Consider the following 19,218-nt stretch of genomic DNA (forward strand, 5'->3'; position numbering starts at 1 on the left):
AAATAAAAGCCCTGCTTCTAGATGCTAGCCCTTGACATTGTAAAGGGGGAAGATGCTTTATATGTTGTCCTTGAGAACCATTCTGTCTCTTGAGAAGGAGCATGCAGTGTCACCCTGAAAGTAGAATGCTGTGGTGAATTCATGTGCCGGTGCTTTGATGTGTCTTGTTAAGTGCCAAACTTTGTAGTACTAAAGTAAAGTTGTAGGCTGAGGATCAGTGCTCAAGGCAAAGTTTTGCCACGCGGTGGCAATACTTTCCATGGTCCAGCCAGACTCTGGAATGGAATAAAGATGAATTCAGAAGGGGAAGCATCTTGCTACTGACTTAAATTCTTTGGGACTTCTCTGAAAGCTTGTAAAGTATTTGAAGAGTGCTACAGCTGCTAATAGCTTTTTTTTTTTTTTTGCCTCATCTGGCTGTTGAGGAGAAGGCTGCTGATTTTTAAAAAAAAAAAAAAAGGCATAAGATGTTTGTTTATAATTTATGGAATTCCATAGAAAATAAGAACCATCTGCTCCTCAAGACTTCAATATTTCAGTCTTCTCCCTCTTCCCTACTGGGACACTTCCATTCTAAAATAGCTTCCAATTAGCTGGAAACTGGGCTACGGATTCTGTTGTACCCTTCTTGCAGGCAGGGTTCCTGCTACAAGCCCATACCTATCCCTTCTGACTCCCCACTTTGTGCTTCATAGTACTTGGCTTGTCCATCTTTATTTATCATCATTTGGAAATGTTCAGTTTTATTCTGGTTTTTCTTTTTTACATGCCGAGCCCAGCCCTGGCATTTTAGATCATTAGCCATATCGCCTTCTGCCAAGGTCTAGTAGGGATGTATGAAGATGTAGAAGCTGCACTCATCCTAAACCAGGTATTTGCCAAGCTTGCCTAGGCACAGAACAAAGGCAAGCTGCAAGTTTGCCAAGGTGCACAAATTTGTAGAGATACGGTGAAGCTAAATGTGTAACAGTGGAGTGGTGGGTTGGAGGAGTTTTTTCTGACTCTCCGTGGTCTTGGAAATAAACTATTTTCCCAATAAAGCATGTGACCTCAATAGCTCCCTTTTTTCTTCATAATTTCCCATAAATGAGAGGTGGTCATGTGGGAGAGTCCACTTACGCAGAGAGGGCTATTGCACTGTCTCGGTCTGACTTGAGCTACAAGTGGTTTGGGAGTTCAGGCAGATGAAATGACGCAGCTGAAGTCTGGGACTGCCTGCCAGCTCCACTCTCCATCAAAGAAATGACTCTGTGGCCGACCTCCCATCTCCGAGCAGCTCTTCTTCCTGTTATAACTAAACAAAGAAAAGATAGTTTGGAAATAGGATGTTTTCCACTGAAGCGGACGCACCTGAGCAAGTGACAGCGGTGTGACTAGCGCAGTCCTGTGGTCTCAGCGGCTGGGCCCCAGCACCCTTCGCAGCCCTGGACTGACTTCGCTCCGCAGCAGCGACCCCGCTAATGCTCAATCCAGCAAGTGCACGAAAGAGGACTCCAGCAATCTTGGTGAAATGGCTTTGCAGGGACTTGTAGGATTGTAGTCTCTGCCCTGTCTCTCTCTATTAATTGCAAAATGGAGAAAGATTACTTCAGATTTCTTCTTTCCTTTTGCCAGTTTTGCTTTTAATAACTCTGAAATGAACACGACCTGGTCTTAAACTGTAATTATCAGCCGTATCAGCATTGGGGTGGGGAATTTATTTGTCAGCAGAGGCAATGCTATCTCTAGCATTTATTTAATATTCTTCTAGTAAGTGTTCTGTATCCTTAAAACTTCCCGCAGCTAAGAGGAAAGTATTGAATCGGTGTAGAATATAGTCTTTCCACGGGTAAAGTATTTGAAGGTTTTATCTCTTATTTGTATCATTTGAATATAGTTTCTCTCATGCTACTCACTGCTCATTATTTCATTTTCTCGCCATTGTGGCTGAAATGGTCTAGTTCTCCTGCATTTAGTCACACATCCAGAATTTGTCCTGTTCTAATACTGGCTGGGACTTGAGGAGGGTGATTTGATCAATACTTACTGATCCACAGTGGGATGCAGAAGAAATTAAAAGAAGAAAAGGGGGGGAAAAAACCATGCTAAACAATGCGTAAATAGGAGCAGCTGTTAAGAAAGTGTCGCCCTTAAGAGTGGCTGGGAATGGATGGTGTGCCAGCACTATTTTCCTTTGGCAAACAGTGCTGTTGCTGCCGGTGTTCCTGGTCTTTCCCAGCTTCAAGCGTAATTATGCTGTAGGTGTAAGCACTCCGTGTTGGCACAACAGCTTGATTAATTTGTTGTCTGATGTTTCTTTTGATCTATTCTGTCAGCTCAGTGGCTGCATTAACAACAAAAGAAAACAAGAGATGAAAGGGCAGCCTTTTTGTAAATGATTTTCCAAAAATAGCAATTTTTTCCCCTAAAATCTTCTGTATTGGCTTTATTTTCATAGATCAGGCCTCAGGCTCAAAGAAATCAAACAGCCTGTGGCTTTGTCAAATGCACAGATATCTTCATCCTCCCCAGGTCTTGGAAACGTTCCTTAAAATTAAAGCTTTCTGAGATCTCCACCTCTCACATTTAGACTTTTTCTGCTGGCACAGTAGACACCCTTGGTGTTCTAGGTGTAAGTGTTACCTGAATCCTTCATCCTTTGTAAATGAGGGAAGAGCAAAGAAGCATAATGCCAGCATGAATCAGATACTGAAAGACTGAAATAAAGGATGCTCTTTCTTGTTCAGCACAACTTGCATCTGTGATGTTTTATGTTCCAGGCACACATCAAGGGGGAAAGATAGTTCACTTCTGGCAGCGGAGCTCACAATCTGTTTTGCTAAGAGGCATTCACGGTATACAACAAACTTTAAAAAGAACAAGACACGCAGTCATGTTGGCCATCACTGTGGACGGCTCATCAAAAAAAAAAAAAGGAGGGGGGAGAGGGTGGGTGGAAACTATGTAGATAGAAAATGAGAGAACATATGCTATATGATAAATAGACTCTTGGTGACCCTTGGGTGATCCAAACCCAACATTGTTTTAAAAAGACATAATAAATGCTGGATGAGGAAGAAGATTAGAGGACCTGGAAAGGAAAAACAAACTGCGAGGATATCTCCAAGACATGGCAGTGTCCGTGAAACTGTAAATGGTACAGAAGAAATAGAAACATTTCTTACCTTACAAATGTAAAGATGTGGGACTCTTCCTATGAATGTCCAAGGTTGCATTAGATTAAAAAAACCCAAACTTTAAAAGCTGAGAAGCAGCATGGTTTCTATAGACTGTGATTTTTCAATAGTTACAGGAACAAGGAAGAAACACGGCCTGTGCACAGAGAAATCAGTATCTGTCCCCTCTAAAACTTCTTGCACCTCTTTGAAAAGCACCAGGAGTTCATCAGTACAGAAGGGTCCCTGGGCTAAATGACACCTATACCTTTGGTCTGATGAAGCAGGTATAAAATCTTACTACTTCCAATGTTGAGCTTTAAATGACAACATTGTAGAGAAACAGTGGCTACCTCACAGAAACTGCATCCTGAGCCCAGAGATGCAGGACAAAAATATGTAGCAGAATAGGAATGAGAGAACAGTTCTTAGACCCCAAAGAAAGGGACTGGACTGTATTTTCTCTTCTTATAATCAAAGTTTTTTGCAGGGGGTGGTAGTGGGGCTGTGTTCTAGAGTTGTATATCTGGCAAATGCTCTCCCTGTGTAATGTGTAGTTTTGCTATGTTGTTGGCGTTGTTGCTTGGCTCTCTTTAAGTAGTTAACTCAGGTTTGGCTGGGAGAGTCTCAATATTCAACTGTCCAATAAGTTCCCATTCTTCCTTTTTTTTATTTATTTATTTTTTTAGATCACTGCTTTTTAAGAGTACAACTACAAAGGAATTGGTGAGAAAGGACCCCCTTAACCACTGAGTCTAGCTCCCTGCTGTCTTAGGCAAGCACATCCTATAGTTCCTCTTATGCTGTCTTAAAATTGGTGAAATTCTTTGCCCCTTTCACTTCTGTTGAAAGACTATTCTCGGGAATAGCAGATAGGTGGAAATCTTCAAATTTCCAAACTTAATGTCTGCTTTTACTCACTTATTGACCTGTCAACATTATTTGTGAAGAGAACTTTTTCTGGCACTTACTTTTTGGTATTTTTTGGAAATACAATCCCATTTCCTTGCAATCCTCTCTTTTTTTTTTTTTTTTTTTTAACATAAAATACATGTTTCATTTTCCCCAGTCATCTTGCTAGCTCTTTGCTGGACTTGTTACTATTTAGGGTTTAATCTTTCTTGAACATGGCTGACCAAAGCCGTGCCCGGTATCCTGCGTGTGGTCTCAGCACAAGGTTGTGTATTAGCACCCATATTTCTATTGTAAGTGTGCTCCCTAGTGCAGTTTAGGATTTCCATCTCTTTCACTGTTAAGCTGGGTGGATGGCTCAGTCTTTGCTATAATCACCAAAGTTAACTCTCTCTTGTTTCCAGCTGAGAAGTTCCTCGGTAAAGCAGAAATTTGTAAATGTTAATACACTGTGGAATTCTTTCATTTCACTTCCGTTATGTCTCTGTGTACTTCAGTTCACTGTGTGGTCTGATCATGCTCCGTTAATGAAATTATCCAACTTTATCAACAGAATCCATCAACCAGCTCCACTCTGTGCCCAGACCATTGATAAAGCTAATAAATAGGACCGGTTTTGAAATAAGTGACTGAAGAACCGTGCAGGAATCTTCCCAATTTGATGGGGATTATGTAGTGCAGCATGTTGTCATGTATCCGTTACCTCGTTCACTGCAGTTCTTGTGTTGAAGCTCATCTTCTCTTGTGATGACATGAGTACTTGCATGAAGCCCAGATTTCTCTTTTAAAAAAGGCAGATTTTAATTCTGCCTTTTAAAAAATTATGTAGTATAGTCTTTAAGCTTTCTTTTGTTGTCTTTCTGTTCAACTAGCTTCAGACTAAGCACACAGGAATTTTGCCATCTTTTGGACCGTCTGTTCTTTGAAGGGCCGTGTGTATTTTGGATTCTGTTATCACAGCACTGGCAGTGACTACCATTATTTACCTTTTTCTGTTCAGCACCTTTCTGTTTATACTAGGCTGAAAATTACTGTTTTTAGCGGCTTCGAGACTGAAAAAAATGGTTGAATAAATTTAGAGTACAGGTGTAGGTGGTTTGGTACAGAATGTAATTACATAGTCCACTTTTTATCCTCATTGTCTTTTTCATCAGAGTTTCTTAAATGGAACAGGAGAAGTTGATACTGAACCATGTAGGAAAGCAGTTCCCAGGAAAAATGTCTTTGAGACTAGAAGAACTAGAGATGGGATTCAGCGAGTGCTTTAAATCAACAATGCTGGAAGAACAAACAGTCCTGTCTGCTTCCCTGTCATGAGTACTTTTTCTGCTCCTGCAAGTGTCTATGTGGCTGTGTGGCGAACCAGGTTGGGAAACTGTTCTGGCTAAAAAGTGACCCGGACAACAGTCAGTAATTTCTCAGCCATATCAGTTCCCTGATGTAGCTTGCTTTCCACAGAAGTGTTGGAAAGAAAGGGCAGGGATTGTTTCTTCTGGCAGCAGCGCCAGTTTGTTAAAGCATTGAGTTACAGCCTTAATTTGATTTGGAAGTTCAGACTTTCAGAAGTATGCACAAAGCATTCTTAGCACTGTTTTTTTGTTAAGCTAATAAGGAACCTAGCCCAAGAAATGCCTCCACAAACTCATCTGCAAATTTAGATGAACAAAATCAAAGCCACTTCTAGGCTGGGCATGGTTTGATGGTTCTCTCTTCTGAGCATTTGTGGACTGTAGGAGTTGACATAGTGTTCCATATGATGCTTATAGCTTCAAGCATGTGAGACGGGTGTCTGGTCTTCTAGCATGCAAAGTTTCTATGTTGCAAATGTGGGTTTTATTTCTATTTTTCTATTTTTCTATCCCCTTGAGTATGAAAATACTAGAACTTGAAATTTCCCCATTCCCAGAATAGTGTATGCACTTTAGACCTCCTGAAATAATTGCAGCCGTTTTAGTGAAGAACTGGAGCGCATTTAGGATGGGCTGAGGGAGGGATTTAACTCCATCTTTGTCTTATCAAGCCACCATTGAACCACCATTGTTGGTGATGACAATGCTAAAAAGCCTTGGAACCTCATTGTACTAGGAAGGGCACAAGTGCATGGTAAGATTCAGTAGCCTAAAGAGCTTGTAGTTTGCATACGCAAGGCACAGAGGGGAAGAGATTTGTACGAGGTCGCCCAGCAACTTGCCAGCAGAGATTAAAGTAAAACTTATGTTTTGTGAATTGCTGCTCACTGCCTGGTCTGCTGAACAGTTACTTCACTGATTGCATGAGTGTCTCAAGTACTGGAGTAATTCAATGGAGGACTGGCTGGAGAAGTCACTGCCCTTTCTCACTTGCTTTATCCAAGATTGGTATAAAAATCAGCTGTTAGAAATGAGTGTCTGTATCTGCAGTGAGGAATTTCTCCCTCATCTCCTGTTTATTGGAGATAAGGGGAGCTGGAACTAGGGGCTCCACAAGGGAAGGGGAAATGAATTAAGGTGTACTGTTTCTAATGCTACCACTGCTGGAGTTTGTCAGAGAGTCACGATTTGAGACTTGTTTAAACTGTGCTGTCCTTTGCAAAGGATGGTGTTATGCTCAGCAAAGGAGGGGTTTGATAAAGTGCAATTGCCACTACTTCTTGGCTGAAGGCTTCAGGAGGTGAGCAGATTTCATTTCCTGGGCTCATTGCAGTGTCTTATCTCCGTTTTGGAGCAAGTTTTACATTAATCAGGTATTAATGTTTCATAAACTTTTGGAGGAAGCTAAATGCTTGCGTGCCTTTTGCATGAGCTGTCCGGTCTCCAACATTATGTTTAAATCTTACTTTATTCTCTGTTGAACGTGAGTGCTTTAATCACTGTTCCTTTCTTCTTTGCAGCCTCTGTGAACGTACTTGTTCAAAACTGCAAGATTTACAACGATGCTAGCTGCGATATCTCTGCCGATGGGCAGCTGCTGGCAGCCTTCATTCCCAGCAGTCAAAGAGGCTTCCCTGATGAAGGAATACTGGCTGTGTATTCTCTGGCTCCCCACAACTTGGGCGAGATGCTTTACACAAAGCGATTTGGTAAGCATGCAGGAAGAAGTCAGGCTGGGTGGGGGTATGCAATAGTCTGAACATTAGGGATTGTAGTAGCAAGAAATATTTTATGGGCCTTCCAACCAGCCACAAATATAGTACTACTGGGAGAAGCTTGTGGTATGGTCTGGACACGAAAGGTGCTGGTATGGGGGAGCTGGTAAGGGATAGGTTTTTTTATTCCTTAAATAACTTCATTGCCTTAGTGAGAGGATGCCTGCAGCAAGGAAAGGCCTCACAAAATCAGGGAGTGTAATGATAGGGCAAGGGGTAATGGTTTCAAACTGAAGGAGGGTAGATTTAGATTGGATATCAGGAAGAAATTCTTTACTGTGAGGGTGGTGAGGCACTGGAACAGGTTGCCCAGAGAAGCTGTGGATGCCCCATCCCTGGAAGTGTTCAAGGCTAGGCTGGATGGGGCTTTGAGCAACCTGGTCTAGTGGGAGGTGTCCCTGCCCATGGCCGGGGGGTTGGAACTGGATGATCTTGAAGGTCCCTTCCAACCCGAGCCATTCTGTGATTCTATGAAAACTTATACTTGTGCAGTTCTCCGTATTCTTCTGTACCCCTTATAAGAGTGAGCTGAGTACGCCATACATTATGGGAATGCTGGAAGAGAATGGAGAAGCTGTGAGGATGAAGCATGGGGAGGGATGTTAACCTTTGAGAGAAATAATCCCTCTTCTCTTCATAGGCCCTAATGCCATTTCTGTGAGCCTGTCTCCAATGGGCAGATATGTAATGGTGGGACTGGCTTCCCGACGTATCCTGTTGCACCCCTCCACAGAACACATGGTTGCTCAAGTCTTCAGGCTGCAACAGCCCCACGGTGGAGAAACCTCTATGAGGGTGAGTGTATGTGTATTCTGTTTCTGTGCGTGTTCATCAGTGATTTTGTTTTGCTTTGGCTTTAGCGTGGCAGTTAGTTGCTGGATTATGATAGCAAAGAGGCAGCAAGCTCCAGACCCACTGAATAATAAACACGCAAAGTAATTCATTACAGAGGTATGCAAACATAGCATGAGAGCATAAATACAACAGAATTGTGGAACTTTACTCTGGTTTCAAATACAATGATGAACAAATACATTCCATGTTGTGGAATACATTCCTAAGTCTGGATATCATTCAGAGTGCCTAGTAGGTCTTTTCATATTTCTTTGGGTAATAAGCATCTTGCTTGTAGTACTTAAGTTGACTTTGCTGAGGGAGTTTTTCAGCTGAGGCTTCAGCATCATTTCCTAACATTCCTAAAAGTGACTAACCTCTAGGAGAGCAGCCACCAGCCATTTCAGGAAGGGTAGGAGCCAAGCTTCATATCATACTTGCGGACTGAAGGTGAGGCTTACTATACTTCTGCCAAACAAGCTTTGGTTGGCTATTTATTTGTGACCTTTCTATGTATATGTAGGCATATTTTGGCAATGGAATTATCTTTCTATACTGCTGCTTTATGGGAGAGCTGAACCCACTCTGACTCATTTAGTACACGAGGGAAAACCTTCATCTTTTTGCAAACTGGCAAATAGACAAGTGAAGAACATGTGTATATCTTGCTTTGTTCGTCAGCGGAGCACAACAGCTGTTCAGTAATAGTTTAGGATGGGAAGAGTCATGTCCAGTTGATAACGCACAAAGAGAGTTGAGGATGCAGAACTAGGTAATTTCTAAAGCTGAAATATGGGCTGGATTCAAGTTTTAGATCATATAATCCGTCGACTTGTTGCGGGAGATGAAAATTAGCTATTCAAAACTTTTCACTTTGGGGGATAACTTGATCATAGTGGAATTCATTTCTTGAGCAGCTCCCCCCCACACACACCTTTTTCTTTTATTTTTCCCTTTTTAAAAATTTTTGTTTTCAAAGGCCCCTGTGATTGTTACTACTTTTGGCAGAGCTTTCCCAGTGTGCAAGGGTTGCAATGAGCCATTTGTCTGGTGGCCTGGTACTGTGGAGAGAAGTGTCTCTGGGAGAAATTGCTTGATTCACCTTCAGGCTCTGTAGTTGCTCTCTAGTCTGCTCATGATTCAGAGAGGGTAATCTCAGCTGCGTCATTACATGAGCTGCTTTATCAGCTGATATAAAACTCTGGTTTATCATCCTCATCTGGTCCGTGTTGTAAGGCAAGGGAGGATCAATGATGAGGATATTCTTTGGTGCACCAGTCAGCACTTTTTCAGCCCTGGTTCTGAGCTACCATTCTGGTACAAGCCTCTTAAGGTAAGAGAGAAATTAAAAAGTATTTATGAAAAAAGCACAATGTTAGCAGGTATGGTTGGTGAAAGCTGTGTGGGTATGATAAGATCACTAATTACACAGATTTGGTATCCTGTTAGATCCTTTCAAAAGTGTAGTTTGCCCTGGTATGGTTTCCTTTTTTCAGTTATTTTAAGAACCTAGTGAAATATATAGCTTTTACTGCCAGATACAGGAGTATCCCCTCCCACAGTCTTTTTACCATACCATAATAAGTTAAGATAGAGAAGTCCTATTGGCTAAAATCACGTCTCTTCGTCTCATCTGTCCTTTACGTTTGCTCTAAACTCCAGTTGCTATGGCTTCTAACCCTTCCTTTTGGAGGCATTTTTTTGTAGCCAGCTAAATCAGTAAGCTTCTGTCTAAATCTTCCATTTATATTTCTGCATCTCCATTTCAAACATATCTTCTTTCCCTATGGTGTGTTATACTCTTCAAATGCTTGTACCCTTGCTCTTAGTCACCATTTAGTGAAGTAATGCTTTGTATTCCCTTAATCTTTTCTTGTAATTCAATCTCCTAGCTTTCAGTTTTTTCTCTTCTGAATTCTCTCCAATATACCCTTTTTTTTTTTCCTCATTCTGGGATATGTTTAAATGTACATAATGTGATAAGCATAGTCATACCAGAAGCCCACAGAGAGTGTTTTTTTTCTGCCTTTTTTTTGGCCTATGGGGCTTTACTTATGCAGTCAAAACCTGACATTTTTGTTCTTTTTTTGCTGTTATGGTGCATTGAAAATGTTGTACAGTTTTTCCCACTCTTGCTTTTCAGACTTGCTCCACATCACTGCACTCCTGTCGTTCTCATCTGCTGTAGTTCTGGATTATTTTTCTCCAGATGGATTGCTTGTGTTCTAAAGGTTGCTTTTTTCATCTTTCTTGCATGTGTATTTTTAGCTTCCAAAAACCTTTCCCCCACGTTTTCAAATCTCTCCAGTCTAGCAGGATTTGCTAACTAATTTGCTGTTTTCCCCGTCCCCCCATCATGTTTAAAGGTGTTAAAAATGTCTCATTTCTGACTGCTTTGAGCTTTCAGCTTCGGCATACGTGACAGGGTCACAACTAGGCCAGTCTGAATTAATTTGGTTAAAGATCCTTTCTGCAGGATTGTGTTGAGTATTGTTTGAACATTCTGGTGTGGTGTTGGTCATCTTTGTGCAGTCAGTAGGACCAAGGAAAAATAAAGCTGTTAATCTTGTAAATACTATTCCTTCATCTAGTTCTAAAAATCGGTAGATCAACTACAGGTTTTTCTGCCTTGAGTTTTGCAATAAGACTGCTCTATAAGTTTGTAATACTTTTCCAGACATGCAAAATGAAAATAGAGCTTTAAGTAGGAAACTTTATAATATTCTTAGCGCACTGTCGTTACAGTGGCTGACATATTCATATTCAGTTGCGTAAAAACCTGTTTGCAGCTTGGCCAGCTTGCAGTAGAAAAAGGTTCAGGAAACCTGGTGAAACTGTATTCTTCAATCTCTAATTTAATGTGCACATTAGAGAGAATCAGAAGGCATCTTTGTTGCTTCTATGCCAACAGCTTGTAACACAAAGCAATTGTTACTCAACTTCTTAATTAAAAATAAGTCACAGCCATGTTCTGAAGCAATGCTTTGTGGATATTTTAATTTTACATTACTCACAAAACTCCCAGGAGAGAAATTAAAGAGAAATGCTACATAAGATTCTATGAAAATTCTTATAAGTTGTCTCACAATTGTTCCTTTCTTCCCTGATGCCTTTTGATTTGCAATCAGTGAACTGGGAGAGTAGGGCTTGGCATTGTGGCTGTAAGTCACTGCAAAAGCATGGCAACATGCTGAGGAGTGAAATACAATGATTATTTCTATTTCCAATTAACCCCTCCTCCATATCTTGACTAGCAGTCGGTGGAATTGCAGGTTTTTGTTCCTCAGAGAGTTTTCTCCATCTTGCTGTTGAAATAGAGGTTTTGAAGATGCAATTAGTTGGTCTTGTTACATGAAAATCTAATATGTTTGCACCTAGAAATCAACTGGCTGCTGGTGTAATTTTCAGAGTGGAAGAGAAACGTTCTCTCTGAGAACTAGAGCACTTTTGGATTGTATTAAGGAGCATCTTGGTTATACAAGTTTGCATTGTCTATATACATTTTGCTCCTAATATTTCAGAGAGATTGGGTAGACTTCTACAGGTCAGGGCTGACATGATTTGACAGTTACGAATTATGCTCAGAAATGGAGTAAAAGTAGTGAATTGTCATCAAGTATGGTAGAGTCATGAGCTAGAGGTTCATGCTCTTTCTATTCACTCCCTTAACACTGATCTGCTTAGCATTTCAGATGGAAACCTGGCTTTGCTAAAGAACAAGTTTGTTTTTCAGACTGAGTCTTAAAAAGCTCTCTAGTAGTGTTGACTTTTAACAAGAGTGGTATGCATAAGCTTTATTTTATTTTTTTGTTGTTTGTGTTTGTGGTTTGTTTTGGTTTATTTTTTTTTGTTTTTTTTTGGTTTGTGGTTTGTTTTTTTTCCAAACCTAGCTAACATCTCTGAAATCTATCTATAGCTGGAAAGTACAGGGAAGGAATTGCTTTTAGCTGATCTCTAGCTTGGGGTGATACAGGTAGCAGTGGTACTGGGAATTGTCTGGAAATATTTGAGTTTCAGAGATGGGAAGTTTGGAGAAGGGACTCCAAATATGGAGAAAAAATAGGTTTCACAGCCTATTTTTGAAATCATAGTTGGAGCTGGTCTCCAGATAAAGAGGATCTGCTTTCAAGCTGCTTGGGTCTAGGGTGATTTCTGAATTCTGTATGATTCCAAGAATATATGGAAGTTAAGAACTTAGAAGAACATGAAATTAGAAACTTATTTGGAACTGAAGTTCCTTAGAAATGTAGAAGAGTAAGGATCATATTGCCCTGGATCTGTTAGCAGTGGATATTAGTGAGAAAGAAGGCCAGAAGGTAGCTTTATTTCTAGCATTCACAAACTCTGATGCCCTTGCAATATTTAATGTTTTTCATTTCACCCAGAGGAAACTAACTCTGAAATATCAGAAAAACATGATTAATGTGATCCAAATTAAAATAAAACTTGGAAAGAGGCTTTTAAGCTGAGGATACAAATAGTGAAGTAGGTGATAGAAAAAATTCATTGACAGGAAGCTGAAGAGCAAATCATGCAATTTGTGGAGATAAGATGACTTAACCAAGCCCCTCTCAAATACTGCATTGTGCTTTGAATCTGTAAGGAAATTCAGGCTGTGGAGATCCGGAATTGACTCTTGACAAGACTACTGGTATTTGGGAAACATCCCAGTGAAGAGGTCGGTCAGTAGCCTGGATGGAACAGAGTATGTGTATGCTTCCATTGTAAACAGATGTAGAATTCCAAATACTGCAGGAAGAAGAGCCTGAAGCAGAAAGGCACACAAGAGTTTTAGCACAGAGCCAAGCTTTTTTTCAGCATATTAAGTCTTAACAGGGACAATACACAGAATATGTGAGAAGATGCACAATTGTATTGAGTGCTGTTGTCTTCTGAGCTTCACGCCAGTGTCAATAGAATGTAGCCAGTGTGGTCTGCAAAAGTCACTGCCAGACCTCATTGACTCACTAGATGAGCTGTGAGTGCTCCTGCAGCCATAAGCGAAGGGGCTTTAAGCCTGAAAGCAAATGGCCATGCACACTGGCTTCACTGGGGCTCAAGTTACAGTTTTGTCAGAGCCCTTGATAGCGTAAAAAGAAAATTGATTAGGAGAACATATGGAGATAGCTTACAGCACCATGTTACCTGCAGTGGAAGATTTCATATGAACTAACATACTTCTGAAAACAAGAGGAGTTTGCAAGAAAGAGAGTACCAGCCTCTTGCTGTGTTACTGAAAAAGCATGCTTATTGGTGTGGTCCCTTCTGTCTCCTTGTGAGAGAGATTTTTGACATCTTCAGGTGGACAGGGCGAGCTTCTGACGACTCTGAGTAGAACTGCAGGTAATACACCCGATTACTACCCAAAGAAATTCTTCACTGTTAGCAGAAGTTGAACCAGGTAGATGTTTCTTAGACTACCGAAAGTCCAAGCAGAGTCAGACTGTGTGTACTTGTTGCTACTAGGAAGAGGGCATGGGGACAGAACCCTTTTCTTACTGATATGGGAAATCCCTCCTTTTGAAACAAAATGGAGCGTAACAGTCTGGTTGAGGCCAAGTAGTTTTATATGCTCTGTGTATTGGCAGATTCTGGCAGGTATCTTTAAAACAGAGCATATCCAAAACCCACGTTGGTAAGCACTGCTTATGTAGGGTGTTGTAAGAAAGAGCTGTGTTCAACGTCATTAGAAAATGCAACACCACCTTGGTGTTGCAGATGGCATGAAGGATTGCATAGTTGTGCATTTTTGAGTATAGATGCAGGAATGGTATGTTGTAAGAGTTAGTTAAATTGCTATCTTGACTGATTCACCCATGTCTGCATGAAGGCTGCTGAAGCAGAATTTACAAGAAACTGTAAAAACTTAAAATTCATTAGGATTCCTTCATCAAATATTGCGCTAATATCTCATGTGATGGTTAACGATGGGAGCACTGTCAGTTTTAGCCAAATGGTGTGAAGAAAAGGCAAGTGACATCTACTCGGGATGTTTTTACTTCATGGGATGTGAAGCTGAGAGAACAATACCTTTTATTTAATATGGGGTCCAGTATTAGGAGTGCTGAGTACTTGCAGTTCAGGTGAGGCCTTGAGCCCATTTGCCCCACAGTAGCTACTCTTACCTTTGATGCAGTTGGGTACATAGTTTTAACTAGGTAGAAAGAATTATGGCAAAGACGGTTCCATGTCTGAGATTATTTATGTGCAGTCATCTTGCCCAAGTCAAATAGTGGTAAGGGAGCCAAGGTGAATTATTATCAGATTTGCACTAAACTGGCCATGGGCTGAGAAGAGGTTTGGAATTTCACGAAGCTTTTTTTTTTTTGGTGCTTCTTCCTACCATCTTTCTTGAATTAAATTTAAGACAACTCTTTCCTCTAGTATTTATTCCTTCCAGACGTGTAGGCAGCTGAATGACAGCTTCTTTTCACCTAGATGAGGGTGCATGTATCTCTGTCATCAACATATTGTTGACACTTGATCTTGCATGCCATTCTGTTGAGGCTCAGCAAACGGAGAGCAGGGTGGAACGGCAGCTGTGTGCAAATCCTTTGCTCTTGTCATTAGATCCTTAACATATTGTAGATTTTGCTGTTACGGTCTCAGCATGACATTTAATGGAGAATTCACAGGTACTGCTTTTGGTTTGCAGTCTGAATTAAGGGCAAAAATGAAGCAGCTCGTCATTCCTCTTGCCATAGAAGTGACCATATTTTTATTAGATTGTTCCAGCATTGAGAGCTGTCAGTGATTTTTTGCAAGAGATAGCGATAGCTGGGGGCACAGTCCTGTTTGCATAGTTCAATCCACTTCTGCATCTGCACTGAATGTATGTGTATCTATCTCCTGTCACGCCAGCACCCCCTTTGGCATTCCGATTTCTCTCCTTTCATCTGTTCCAACCACACGCATGCACAATTGAAAGGACAATAGCTTTGTTTAGGAATTTCTTGCTTACTCAGCCCTAGGTTTCAGATCTAGGTTTGGACCAGTCCCCTAAAGGGCTTTTTAGAGGTATTACCCTGATTTTGCAGCCTTTGGGAGACAGGTAGCAAATCAATGAGCTGCTTCACTGCAAGTGTGTTACTTTCCTGAGTGAGAGCTTTATTACCTGAGATGATCCGTTTCTTCATGGTTCTTGTTAATGTTTTGAAGCTTCCCACTAGTTATTTAAAAACTCTTTCTCATGTAGTAGTTGCATGGCAGGCTTGTGAGATAAAGTGCCAGCTGATAATGCCAAGAGCAAGCCTAAAGAAAGGAAGGGTTACATGTCCTGTAATAAGACTTCTCCTGATTTGAAAGATCATCAATAAATTATCGAGTATGGTCAGGAAGAACCAACTGTGTTTTACCTTTACATAAAGTTTCTCAGTCCACCCAACAGAAACTTCTGGTGCTGTTCTGTTTTAGGAATTAAATCAAGTATCCTCAGTTAAGGTTTCAGTTGTTGCTGAAAATTAAGGGTTGGTTCTCATTTAGTTCACTGTGGTTCAAAAAACAAAGCTAGGATTTTCTGAACTGACAACAGGTGCAGAAAAAGGCAGGAAGAGGTTTGTTGTATTGGTAAAGACTGAAGAAGAATTTCGTATGTGATCCTATTGCATCTGTGGAAGATAAATGGAGTTGAAAGAAATTTTATTTGTGCAGAGCATGAGATGGTAAGATCCATTTGAGGATAAGACTGACAAATCCAAAAAGATAAGTGCATTATTTTTTGCTTTTCCCATTATAACAGAGAAGATCTAATGGAAAGACGTGTATGTTGTTGGCAGGAATCAGCTGTGGGGGAGGGGTTCAGAGCAGCATAGACCAATCTGGCTAAGAAGAGGAGACTTGGAGCAAAAAAGCCATTTTTTCCGCTGTCTGCTCGTGGGAAGTGCGTGCCTTTTTCTTTGCATCTGCATATGGATACAGTCTCCTTCCAAACAAATGGGAGACTTCTCTTCTTTTAAAATACTGATGTACATTGTCTTATGAAGAAATGTATTGAGCCATTGGTCAGTTATTCCAAGGAGCATTTGTTTTGCTTTGCATTCAAGCCCCTCTGCTTTAGACAAGCTGGACCTGAATTCTGCGGCAGAGGGCTCTGGGGTTTGTGGCAGTGCAAGGCATAAGCCTGAATTTTAGCAGCTTTTGTGAAATTCATAAACAGAAGGCAGAGTAAAGAATGTAATCTAGGTAAAAAGGGCATAGTGTTATTTATTAAGGAGATCAGGTTAAAGATGTATTTATGCTTCTGGACCTTAAAAGGTCACAGACTTGTTTAAACTAATTGACAGCATTGTAGAAGTCAGTTTCAGTAGGGTGGTAGATGCTTCATAGCAATTTGTCTGATATCCTGGTGTCAGAGGCAAACTAGTTAACACATTGACATTAAAAAAAAACCCAAACAAGGTGTGGTCTTTCATTGGCAACACCCTACTGGGATGAGTAAGGCAAAAAAAGATAGGAATTTACTTAGGGGCCGTTCAGCCTCAGTAAGGTGCTTGCAACCAAAAAAGATGAAGTGGAACTTCTGACCTAGAACAAGAACTTGAAGTTTCAAATTGTGGAGCAGAAAATGAATGGGGCAGATGGGGAAATGCAAAACGTGCAGTCCTAGTTGGACTGCTGTTGGTTTTGCTCTGCTTATACCTTCATCCTTTTCACTGCGCCTCATCTGCTGGTCTGCAAATACAAGTGCACTTCATAGTTTTCTGCATTTTTTTGGAGTGCTCTTTGGGTAGTTTCATACTGTATGTAGGCTTTGCTTTGAGGTGTGCTTTCAGTGAACTTAATGTTGTGAATTGGCAGTGCTTTTATTGCTGTACAGCCCATTTGTATTACATCGTTCATGTAACTTAGTTTGTTAAAGTATACTACAAAATGAGGTACCTGCACCTGCCAGAAGCTTTAGTATAGCTGCAATTACATTGCAAAACTGCACAGCCTCCACGGTTACTTTGGTGGTATAACCTGTAGCCATATGAAGAGCACTTTGTTTACTACCGTAAACTTTGGATTTGTGCCGGCACAAGATATAAATGTTGGCTGCCAATACAGCCGTACCTATCCACCGGAGATCAACACTCCATTCTGAAGCACGTTTCTCTGCAACCCAGGTCAGAGTGGCCATGAAGCTGTGGATTTTACCAGTCCTCCCAGTAAGAGGTTTCTGTTGGGTTTAGCACATTAGATGTTTCTCTTCCCATGTGTATTCACGGTCAGTCAGCCTCTGGTGACAGCATCGATTCAGTTGAAAATTAATAATTAAAATTTTAGGCTGGTGCCTGAGAAGACCACCTGGTCTGCTCCATCCTTTCCTCTCCCTTTACCTGTCAGGATGGAGCTTCACGGATGACAAGTTTTCCCCATGTAGACAAGAGAACAGCTGCACCCCCTCCCCACACAGCCTTTATCAAGGCTGATCTAACAGACTGGTTTACTGCTTGGGCAAAGCAAAGGTAATGGCTTGAAATTTATTGGCATCTTGAAAGGCGATGCATCTAGTTGAGAGCAGGAATGTCTCTATTCAATTTAAAAAGATAAAAAGCGAGAGTTCCTGCTGAGCTTCCCTACCCGCTTGTGCCAGCTTTCTCTTCTCCTCCAGCTTCAAAACATGTTTTTTCTTTCTTGAGTGCCAGAGAGGAGAAGAAAGGTCCCACTCTGCCAAACAAAGAGTTTTCAGCACTCCTCTGCCTTCCATTGCTCTCCTTAGAGGTGGGAAGGCCTTGAGCAAAGAGACGGCTGTGCAGATGCTGTGGTGTCTCCCCTTTGGCCAGGCACGGTGCTGCTCAGACCAGGCAAGTGGTGCAGCACCATTGCTGACTGGCAGCAGTATCCCAGGCTTGGGGCAGCCTGCCGCTGCTCTGGTGACTGACAGGATCCTGGTGATTGCCCTCTCCAGCTTTTTAATGTTGGCATGCCCCAGAAATGGAGGGGAAAGGTGGAATTTGAAGAGCGTTATTTAATAGCAGCAGCTTCCCTGGGACAGAGCGGGAGGGGAAGAGGGAAGCACTAGGTCAATAACTAGGACTTTGCAGAGCAGAGGCTTTTAGCAAAAAGTTTTCTTATCCCTCCAGGGCAGGTACAAATTAACTGTCTAGCTCTGTGCTTACGTGTTGTGCCCTGGGCCCCCTTCTTCCTATGTAAGTACAGCAGCTTGACAGAGAGGAAGAGATCATCGGGAAAGATTCCTTGAGGCTGTTGATTGTCATGCAGCTTCTCGTGGCTCTCTGCCATAAGTAAATATTTAGTTTAATACCTAAGCGGTGGCTGTGACAGGTGCTACAGTACTGATGTGCCAGCACTGACAAGTTGGAAGGGGAGCAGCAGCAGTGGACTTGAGGTGGCCTTTGCACTCCACACGCGGCTTGTTTGTTGAACAGTTTGAGGGCCTGTTTTTTTCTTTTCCTCGTGTCTTACAGCCCTGCTTTCTCTGAGCCATCTTCTCCCCTGCTCAATTAATGCAACACTGAAGAAGTGGCTGTGAAGTGATGAAATGAGCTTTAGGGAGTTCAGGAGTTGATGTATGTGCCCACTCCTGTTCAGGGAGGATGAAAAAGGCACACCAAAGAGATAAGTAGTCACTTCCAGTGCGGTCTTTGAAAATAGAGAAGTGCAGACATAAATTACCTAATCAAATCTTTCCTCACACTTTATGGTTACAGGAATGTAGAATGGAATCAACCAGCTGTTTCTTTAGTGAGTATTGCTTTCCCTTTGTATGAGAGTCGCCTTTTGTGTGGAAGCTTAGCTACCTAGACAGTTTTTGTATTTCTACAGAAAGACTTTTTTTATCTTGCTGACATCCCCTGAACTCAGAGGAGAGATGGAGTCTGTGAAATAAGAGAAGATTCCTGGAATCTCCCGTGAAGCATGGGGAGATCATCAGAGACAAGTTTCTCTGCAAACATAAGCACAGGTCAAGCAACTGTTCTGTGTAATCCAGGCTGAGTTGTGTGGCAACCCCTAAAGGGAAGGGTAGGACCTTTCTTGTCTACTGAAATGACATTTATATGTTTATGTTTTTGCCAAGAAGAGAACAGCTTGCTATAGTTAAGTTGCCTGTTTGGGCTTAAGCTTCCATAGTAATGTTCTGAAGCTCCCACTCCTCAGACTTCACAGTCAGAGAGACATACCATTGAAAACTCTGTTTCAGGACAGCATATGGAAACAAATGCAACTGCCACCTTAATAAAATGCTGAATT

The 19,218-nt window shown here is 41.4% G+C and overlaps 1 protein-coding gene across 4 annotated transcripts in view; it reads left to right on the forward strand.

Moving 5' to 3' along the window:
• Positions 1-19,218, forward strand: part of AMBRA1 (autophagy and beclin 1 regulator 1) — a 134,473-nt gene that overhangs the window by 83,037 nt on the left and 32,218 nt on the right. For all 4 annotated transcript variants that reach the window (XM_074584512.1, XM_074584508.1, XM_074584510.1 and 1 more), the window contains 2 exons: positions 6,937-7,125; positions 7,832-7,986. In XM_074584512.1, coding sequence (XP_074440613.1) covers positions 6,937-7,125; positions 7,832-7,986 — 344 coding nt within the window. The remainder of the gene's footprint in view (positions 1-6,936; positions 7,126-7,831; positions 7,987-19,218) is intronic.

The sequence above is a fragment of the Larus michahellis genome, chromosome 4 (genome assembly GCF_964199755.1).
Source record: "Larus michahellis chromosome 4, bLarMic1.1, whole genome shotgun sequence".
Lineage (NCBI taxonomy): Eukaryota > Metazoa > Chordata > Aves > Charadriiformes > Laridae > Larus > Larus michahellis.